This window comes from Rhincodon typus, chromosome 7 (assembly GCF_021869965.1).
Source record: "Rhincodon typus isolate 14 chromosome 7, sRhiTyp1.1, whole genome shotgun sequence".
Classification (NCBI taxonomy): domain Eukaryota; kingdom Metazoa; phylum Chordata; class Chondrichthyes; order Orectolobiformes; family Rhincodontidae; genus Rhincodon; species Rhincodon typus.
Genome location: NC_063338.1, coordinates 54,620,440 through 54,631,041, shown reverse-complemented (window position 1 = coordinate 54,631,041; position 10,602 = coordinate 54,620,440). Strand labels below are relative to the sequence as shown.

At 40.0% G+C, this 10,602-nt stretch overlaps 1 protein-coding gene across 1 annotated transcript in view; it reads left to right on the top strand.

The window, feature by feature from the left end:
* Nucleotides 1-7,564, top strand: part of ly75 (lymphocyte antigen 75) — a 145,592-nt gene extending 138,028 nt beyond the window's left edge. Inside the window, exon 35 of the mRNA XM_020529208.2 lies at nucleotides 4,358-7,564. Within this exon, the coding sequence (XP_020384797.1) occupies nucleotides 4,358-4,563 (206 nt within the window). The 3' untranslated portion in view covers nucleotides 4,564-7,564. The remainder of the gene's footprint in view (nucleotides 1-4,357) is intronic.
* Nucleotides 7,565-10,602: the final 3,038 nt, after the last annotated feature.

Sequence of the window (10,602 nt, the reverse complement as noted above, 5' to 3'; positions counted from 1 at the left end):
CCACCCCTGAGCACCAAACCATCATCTCGCAAACCATCCACAACCTCATCACCTCAGGTGACCTCCCACCCACGGCCTCCAACCTCATCGTTCCCCAACCTCGCACTGCCCGCTTCTATCTCCTTCCCAAAATCCACAAACCTGAATGCCCTGGTCGACCCATTGTCTCCGCCTGCTCCTGCCCCACCGAACTGATCTCCAACTATCTAGACTCCATTTTCTCCCCCTTGGTCCAGGAACTCCCTACCTATGTCCGGGACACCACCCACGCCCTCCACCTCCTCCAGAACTTCCAATTCCCCGGTCCCCAACACCTCATCTTTACCATGGACGTCCAGTCCCTCTACACCTGCATTCCCCATGCAGATGGCCTTAAGGCCCTCCGCTTCTTCCTGTCCCGCAGGCTCGACCAGTCCCCCTCCACTGATACCCTCATCCGCTTAGCCGAACTCGTCCTCACACTCAACAACTTCTCTTTCAATTCCTCCCACTTCCTACAGACAAAGTGGGTAGCCATGGGTACCCGCATGGGCCCAAGCTACGCCTGTCTCTTTGTAGGTTACGTGGAACAATCCCTCTTCCGTACCTACACCGGCCCTAAACCCCACCTCTTCCTCCGTTACATTGATGACTGTATCGGCGCCGCCTCGTGCTCCCACGAGGAGCTCGAACAGTTCATACACTTCACTAACACCTTCCACCCCAACCTTAAATTTACCTGGACCATCTCTAACACCTCTCTCCCCTTCCTGGACCTCTCTGTCTCCATATCGGGCAACCACCTCGAAACCGATATTCATTTCAAGCCCACCGACTCCCACAGCTACCTAGAATACTCCTCCTCCCACCCACCTTCCTGCAAAAATGCTATCCCCTATTCCCAATTCCTTCGCCTCCGCCGCATCTGCTCCCAGGATGAGGCATTCCACTCCCGTACATCTCAGTTGTCCTCGTTTTTCAAGGACCGTAACTTCCCCTCCTCGGTGGTCGAGAACGCCCTGAACCGTGTCTCCCACATCTCCCGCACCTCATCCCTCACACCCCGTCCACGCAATAAGAACCAAAAAAGAATCCCCCTCGTCCTCACGTACCACCCCACCAACCTCCGGATCCAACGCATCATCCTCCGACACTTCCGCCATCTGCAATCCGACCCCACCACCAAAGACATCTTTCCCTCCCCACCCTTATCTGCTTTCCGGAGGGACAACTCTCTCCGTGACTCCCTTGTCCGCTCCACACTCCCCTCCAGCTCCACCACACCCGGCACTTTTCCCTGCAACCGCAGGAAGTGCTACACCTGCCCCCATACCTCCTCCCTCACCCCCATCCCAGGCCCCAAGAAGACTTTCCACATCAAGCAGATGTTCACCTGCACATCTGCCAATGTGGTATACTGCATCCGCTGTACCCGGTGTGGCTTCCTCTACATCGGGGAAACCAAGCGGAGACTCGGGGACCGCTTTGCAGAACACCTACGCTCGGTTCGCAACAAACAACTGCACCTCCCAGTCGCGAACCATTTCAACTCCCCCTCCCATTCCTCAGACGACATGTCCATCCTGGGCCTCCTGCAGTGCCACAACGATGCCACCCGAAGGTTGCAGGAACAGCAACTCATATTCCGCTTGGGAACCCTGCAGCCCAATGGTATCAATGTGGATTTCACTAGTTTCAAAATCTCCCCTCCCCCCACCGCATCCCAAAACCAGTCCAGCTCGTCCCTGCCTCCCTAACCTGTTCTTCCTCCCACCTATCCCCTCCTCCCACCTCAAGCCGCACCTCCATCTCCTACCGACCAACCTCATCCCGCCCCCTTGACCTGTCCGTCCTCCCTGGACTGACCTATCCCCTTCCTAACTCCCTACCTACACTCACCTTTCCTGGCCCCATCCCCGCCTCTTCGACCTGTTTGTTTCCTCTCCACCTATCCTCTCCTCTATCCCTCTTCTATCCGCCTCCCACTCTCTCCCTATTTATTTCAAAACCCCCTTCCCCTCCCCCTTTTCTGATGAAGGGTCTAGGCCCGAAACGTCAGCCTCTCTGCTCCTATGATGCTGCTTGGCCTGCTGTGTTCATCCAGCCCTGCACCTTGTTGTCTCGGATTCTCCAGCATCTGCAGTTCCTACTATCTCTCTCTACATAAATATTTGATGAGAGTGTTTTACTGGAATTGGAAAAGTCACCTGCTGTGCGAACACAGATGTTAGAGGAGGAACACATCAAGTAGTTGGTGTAGCTAGCTGGCTTCCTGGGCACAATGGAGAAGCTGTCCATTAGAAGGCACAGATTTATCGCAAGTTGTAACTCAGTCATGATCTGTGTGATATCAGTGATCACAAAATTCATGGATTTTTTTTATTATTTACCTCATGGGACATGGGCGTTGCTGGCTGGCCAGCATTTATTGCCCATCCGTACCTGCCCTTGAACTGAAAGGCTTGCTAGGCCATTTTCAGAGAGCAGCTGAGAGTTGACCACATTGCAATTGGTCTGAAGTCACATGTAGGGCAGACTAGGTAAGGATGGCATGGTACAGTAGTGAGCCAGATAATTCTTCTGATAATCAGCAGAGAATTCAGTCACCAGTAGATTCTTAATTCCCAATATATTTCTTGTTATTGAATTCAAATTCCACTATCTGCCAAGATGGGATTCGAACTTGAGTCCCCAGAACATTAGCTGATTTTCTGGTTTAATAGTCTAGCAAGAATACTACTGAGCCATCTCCTCCCCTATGAAGTAACTTTTATTGCTTAAAATCATTTGGTAGCACAGAATTTGAGTATTGTTGGAACAAAAAGACACATTCGTCAAAGCTTTATATCTTGAATTCATCAGAACATTTTGCAATAATTCAAATTCAAGGGACAAGCCACCATTTTATTGCAGACGAGGACAATGCTGATTGGTTGGCAAGTGCATTCTTGTTTGTTAGAGGTGTTGCCATAGAGAATGCACGTAATAATGCTAACTGATAAGGTTTTAAAAACCAGGTTTGTTGGATTTTAAACCAAGAAGATTATCTCTAAATGGCCAGTCAATGCCCTGAGAAGCAATCCAATGAATGATTCACTTGTTGAGTTAGTTTTTTGAGGTACAGTCCACGTACATGCGGTTTCTGTTTGCAGGGCCCCATGTCTTTATATGTGCCTTCCAGTACACACAAGTACGCCACACTTCAGGCCTGGATGGCAAACCTAAATCAGTTGTCAACATGTTTATGCATTTAGGATCCAGAAAATTTTGTCCAATTGCAGAATAACATTGAATGTTGAACAATATCTTGCGAGCATTGCTAGTGTAAGGTTGATTTAGGTATAGTCAGCACCTTATTCTTCCAAACAGCCAAAGGAGCATGCTGGTTGATATGATCCGCCAGTCTTTAGGATGTACATTGAAATTCATATCCCATATTACTCTTTTGTGTGACAGCTGGAACTATTATTTCATAAGACTTCCTAGGCTTCAATTGGTATACATCTAAAGTAATGTATGCTTGGTTTAGGTTTTGGACATCTGACATTCCTTTTCATTCTCTACATCTGAAGGAATGAGAAGAAAGGGACATAATAAAAATATTACGTTGCTAGTCTCTAGATCCCTCAATAGAACTCCCAAAAAATATTTATTTCAAATTTTCACCTCTTTGGGAAACTTACCAGAGCACTGTTTGAGAGAAGAGAAGAGACATGCTGTTGTGACGTGAGACCCACCATAATCTCAGAAGTCCAGAGGCTGCTCTGTCATTAAAAAAGTACAACTGGTGGTAAATTTAACCTGAAGTCTGACAAGAGGCGAGACTTTCAAGGTGACCTCAGCTGGTACTGGAATTGAACCTACACTGTTGGTGTCACTCTGCATCATGAATTAAACATCCAGCCTACTGAGCTGCTGAGCGAGGATGTTTGTGCCCCTTCCCAAAATGATTGAGCAGTCAGTCCCATCACAGTACCAGTGATTCGATACAGATAGGCACCAAAGATGTGGTTTGGAATGGAAACGGTGCCTGTACTCAACTGTATATTTGTGCAAATGAGATGTCTTCACATGATCAGTTTTTGAGGGTAATAGGAATAGTCGTCCAATGGCCAGAACCACCAATGGAATTTTAGGAATTTAACTATTTGCCACAATGAATGTGATTACCTATTTGCAGCAGTTCAGAATCCCAAGTAGATAAACTGAGTGAGTATACTGGTTATGAAATATGTGTTATCGGTTGAAACATGCTTTTTATATAATTTATTTTTATATTACATTTTTACTTACTGAGGGAAAAATTACTTTTTTTTAGACTTTTTTCATTATTAAAGTATATTCTGTGAAAATTTTTTTCAAATTTGTTGTTTTGCAGGATCCAGTCATAAAGTTGCAGCCTTGGTGATAACAGTGATACTTATCTTCCTGCTAATTGGTGGAGTTGTGTGGTTTTTGTACAAAAGGAATAAGTGGCGATGGGCTAATCCCTTTGGAACTGTGCATTATGAACGTAGTTATAATGATCCCACAGATTCAGATAGCACAATTATGATATCAGAACTGAAAGAATTCCATGATTGAAATTTGTTGTTATATTTTGTCGCCAAAATGCTTGAGGATTTTCAAAGCATTGACATATTTTGTCTTTAATTTGAAAGATTACTAAATAATTTCACTTGTATAAATATTCCCTGACTTGCACTACTTACATTTTTGATGAATACTGCTACATAGTTAGTACTGTTGTAGTTTCCAGAGGTTATGTTCTTTTGTGAAATATTTGCTTTAAAAACATATTTTTATACTATATTAAGTAAACATTCCAATGATGAAAAGAATCATAATATATGCAATGTGTTAACTCCAAAAAAATTCATCTTTTTCCGATAATAACATGACATATTGTTGCTGATATGACAGATATTTACTGATATCTCTGTATATCTTAAAGCCATTGGAAATTTCACATTAACAATGTAAAATCAAATGTGTGTACATTTTAAAAATATATATATATAGTGTAAGATGTGTTAAAAGCCATAACATTTGGATTTTAGATGATTTGTGTAAAGTGGGAAAAATTGGTATTGTTTATGAAATCCTACTTACTATTTTCATGTCAGTGCCTTGTAACTTTTTTCTCACAGCAGATCTTCAAAGTTAAGAATTAGATGTAAACCAATCTCTAATCCAAATATAAGATTGGGTTGCATTAAGTTTCACATTATAAGTCTTTCTAAAGCTTGGGGGTTTGTTAATGCATATAAATTCTTGACTATTATGACACATATCTATAACAATTAAAATTGCTGTTCTCAACAAAACCATCTTAAAGCATGGTTTGTTTTAACTTTGACAGTTGCTGTCTAAACCATATATAGATGTTTTAGGCATCTCTAATCCCGAGAGGTTCTGTTGTGCTTTTCTTTGTGTGTATTTAAAACTCTATCGACTAAAATGTTAGCAGCCTTTAATTATTTTAAGGTTTTTAATTAGAGATTTGACAGAAGCATTTCCAATTGATGAACATTGGTTTAGATGTGACCAAACTACTGTTAAGTTCAATTTAATGAATACTGTACTGTGCAATATGATAAAAGGAAAGAGTAGAATGTGTTGCTTTACACACATCTTATTAAGCAGAAAGACCAAAAATGCAGAGCAATACTGAACTTTATTGCTAAATATTCTATCCTTGAATTATTTTGTAAAATCACGAAACAAATTTAGTAATTGGAGTATTGAAAATTAAACATGTGGGTAACAAGGTGCTCAAAAGAACAAATCAGTATTATAATTTTGTCACCTCATGCTTCTTTTAAATGCAATGAAATTGAATAATTTTATATTTGAAAAATACTCTAAAACATTTTAACTTTGCCAAACTTTAATATGAGAGTTAGGAAAAGTGGGTAGTGTTTGATTAACTCAACCTGTTTACCTCTCAAATTATGAACATTAGCAAAAAAAATTAAATTATCATCTTTGTAATATGAAATGCAGTCTTTGTTTTTTAAATTTAATTTGATTGCACAGATTTTACAGCATTATTGGCAATTGACAATTAGGTGAGGATTTACTGCATTGTGTAATTGTGCTTAAATTCTGCATTATTTTACAGGTTGCTTTTTCATTTGCTGATTTTACTAATATCCTTTTGAGTAAAAGGAAATCATGATACATTAGGAGTAGGGGCAGTTCAGCGTTAAATATTTTACTCCCAATTAGGTACAGAGAGGTAGCATAGTGGTAGTAAGACAAACACAGAGACTAATGCCGGTCACAGATTTAAATTCCATGATGACAGCTAATGAAATATAAATTCTATTAATAAATCTTTAATATAAAGCTCATCTAAGTAATGATACAACGTAACCCTCGACCATCAATTGTCATGAAACCTAAAACTAAAACAAAGAACCATGGATGCTGGAAATCTGAAACAAAACCAGCAATTGCTAAAGGAACTCACTCACTCAAAGTTCTTTAGAAGGCTCATTGAACTCAAAACTTTAATTCTGCTTTCGTTCCAGAGCTGTTGAATTCCTCCAGCACTTATTTTTGTCATAAAAGGCCGTCTGGTTCACCATAATGTCTTTTAGGGAAGGAAATCTACCATCCTTTCCTGGTCTGACAAATAGCTCACACCAGATTCACAGTAATGAGGTTCAACTGCCATCTGAAATGAGTTAGCCAGTCAGTTCAAATGCAGTAAGAACGAGAAATAAATTCTGTTGATGTCTGTGGTGCCAACATCCCATAAAAAAAAACCTAATTTCACCAGCACAGACTCAATTCTGTATATTTTATTTTGGATGACTTCGCTTTATTTTCAAACTGTGGTCCAGATAAATGAATAAACTAGGTTAATATACTACCTTTCATCTCAAGGGCTTGGGCTTCACTTCAACCTGAGATTGAAGTCTCTTCTGTCCAGTGATGTAAGTTAGCACACGACACAGATCTTCAATTCCTTTTGGCAATCTTGCTGAGAGGCAGCAATGTAGGTAATGAACAAAATAAAAGTCTACTACATGAGTGTTGCTTCTTAGGAAATCACTTGAGAGAAATTTGAAAATGTGACCAGTGCTGCACATTACTGTGAAGTATTTCATATTACTGGATATCTAAGATAAGGAAGTGTTACATTTTCCAGAACTAGCAATATTGACATTGAGCACCAAGTTACACCAAATAAACTAGCCCATCTTCTTTTCCAATAGTTGGGGAACTGCATCTTTGGTGATCATGGTTACATCTGTGGTACAAATAATTTTACCTGTGTGGATTGGTGACACGTGGACAAAACTGAGAACAAAATATTCTTTAAAATTTGGATGTGTGTAAATATAAGTATTTTGCTCTGCAAAGAAGACTCATTTTCTGGGTTCTTTTAAAACATATTTGTATGTACATAAATGTTCTGAACATGCCTTTTTCTGTGACTAGAAACTGAGAAAGTAACTGGGAAAGGAAAAAATACAATATTAGTGAAAATTATTTTAGTTGAATGGCTTTGTTCCACACACTGTTCATGTATGTTATACAACTGAGTTATTAAAAACAGCACATGACTTAATCATTTTTCCTATTTGTGATTAACTTTATTTGCTGGGTTACCTTGTTATTAAGATAACAGCTTGTGAAATATTGTCATTATTAATTATTCTTTTAATTTGGGTTCCTTAGATCAGGAGAGTTCAAAGTGTACCCAAATGTACAGTTTCTATCCATGCATATGCTCTTTAAATATGAGGTGGCAATAGTTCCAATGCTCCCTGACTCTTGTCAGTTGTGATGATATGTGTCTTTGAAGGATTTGTTCTGTCCTGGTTCTCTTGAAGAGAAGTGTTGCCAATCTGGTTCCATGGTGTATGCCCCATAGAAAGCAGAGTAAGTAGCTTTGGGTTTTTTAAAATTAGACAAAAGAAGCATGAGTGCATGGAGTCAGGTTCTCACACAGCCCGGGTTTTAGTTTTTGCTTTTGCTTTCAGTCGTCGAAGCTGAGGTTTTGGAGTTGAAGCCGTTAGATCCAGCTCTCTGCTCTTGCAAAAGCTTGAGTTCTCTCGCTGCTGCTAGATTCATTCTGTCGGTGTTACTTTCTCCTGGACTAGAGTTGATAGCAAGTGAGCAAATCTGTTTTCCTGAATTTGCCAAGGGTGTGTTTATAGGATGTTGCTATTTCAGAACAATTGATGAGTAATAATTAATAATGTTAAGTATTTTAATATTTAAAGTTATATCAATTTTTTTTATTTGCCTTTTAACTGTAAGTGTGTTTTGCTTAAAACCAAGTAGTTTGATGAATCAAATCACATTTGGAACACCATCTCACCCTTGCCTTTACATGAGCTAAAAGTTAGGACCTAGGCTATCTCCATGATTATGTTTTGAGGGCTTTGATCTCATCCATAATACAGTAAACAGTTGGTATTCTATGAACTGCTACTGTGGACAATCAAGAATTTCATATCTCCTTAAAAAAATCCTTATCTATTTGTGTTAACATTTTACCTTTTGTTAAATGAATGCAGACAGAATTCTTACCAAGACTAAATATCAAAAGATTTATTCTCAAGACAGCTAAGTACATTGTAACTCTAGCACACATCCATACAGTCTGGGCTCTTTCAAAAGGCTGGTTGACTTGCTTTCCTGATGGAATCCAAAGTACAGTGGCTATTATTCAAAGTGGGGCTATAGTTTTACACAAGAATGTCGCATAGCATGAATACTTGATACTTAATATTACATGAAATGTCACACTCAGCTGTCTTAAAGGTACATGATTTCCTTATCAATGATACATACCATATTACAACAGCCTTTCATCCATGCCCTTTCCATGAAATTTCTCCCATGGAAAATGTAGAAGGTTACAAATCAAAAATAACAGTAGCATTTACAGATTAAGTTAACATTTTGACAGATTTATAATAAAACCAGATCAAGTTCTTGTGCAGTTCTCAGGATGTGGTGGCACAATTACATGCTGTCATGTGTTGTCTGCATTATAGATTGGTGTTGACTGTTCGCCATGGATGTGTTGTTATCTGGTGTTAGCACAATACTTTGTCTGAATCATTATCTTGGATTACATATAGATTGTCATCCACAATTCGAATCTGTTCTGTCTTAGATTATTTTCTCCACTTCCTTCCAAGCATTCAAGAGCTGAAGTTATGGTCATGCACTCTCCTGTTTTGGTCTGAAACAACTGTCTACTTCACACTTGGTTATGTTTCTATATCATTTTCTCCTTTCTTTCCAACAAGAAATCCCACGTGCACCCAGCTGGGCAGAAAAAAATGTGAGATGGAAGAACAGTACAGACTTGTCTTCCAACATGAGTTGCAGACAAAGTAACTGTAACCAATATACTATCTTGACTGTAGATTTGAAATAGGTCTGTAGCAATCTTGGACCATGAATTTCATGCTGCTAGTATTAATGAAGCAGATGTACTTTACATGATTATTAATTGACCTGTCTTTGTTGAAGCCAGGCCCATAAACAGATTCAAATGCTGGTCTTTTGGTTTTAAGTGCACCCATGTGACCAATGTGGACATGGTCCAACATGTCTCAATGCAAGATTTTGGGAATCAACATTTGCTTTCTTTGTTCTACTTGGTTATGACTAATGTGAATGAGATCAATATTGTCCTGTATCCTATATTAAACAACATCACAGCTGACTCCTAGCATCTTGAAATTACCCAGGATCCCAGTTGTATTAGACATCAAGATCATAACCATAGTGGTGCACTTGTGAGTGGCTTCTTGCAAATCATTTCCAAAGGGAGGGTCAGGTCTTATACCACTGGATCAGTATATTGTATCAAAAATGTTTAATTGGCTTGTATTAATTTGACACAACTTGTTGCTAAAGACAGAGCCATGTTTCTTTACCAAGTCCGAGTTGGAGATTGCTTTTGTACTTGTGTTTGTTCTTTCCTAGCACCGCAGTGTTGTTGGCAATGCAAAAAGAAATGGGAATTTTTCTACGATTTGGCTCATGTGCTGCTGAAAGATATCTTGACTCTCGGGCTGCCTGAACAATAGTTCTGAAAAAGCAGTATCTATCAATAGGTGTCCAAAAAGCAAATAAGCTCTTGTGAATGAAATGAAAGGTGCATAGACAAATAGCCGCTTGTTGCATCTCATTTCGCGAAGTTCAGAAAAGATTTACAAGGATGTTACCAGGGTTGGAGGGTTTGAGCTACAGGGTCAGGCTGAATTGGCTGGGGCTATTTTCCCTGGAGTGTCAGGGGCTGAGGGGTGACCTTAAGGTTTTTAAAATCATGAGGGGCATGGATAGGGTAAATAGATGAGGTCTTTTCCCAGGGTGGGAGAATCCAGAACTCGAGGGCATAGTTTTAAGGTGAGAGGGGAAAGATTTAAAAGGGACCTGAGGGGCAACATTTGCATGCAGAGGGTGGTACATGTATGGAATCAGCTGCCAGAAGAAGTGGTGGAGGTTGGTACAATTACAACATTTAAAACCCATCTGGATGGATATATGAATAGTAAGAGTTTAGAGGGATATGGGCCAAATGCTGGCAAATGGGACGAGATTTATTTAGGATATCTGGTCAGCATGGATGAGTTGGACTGAAGG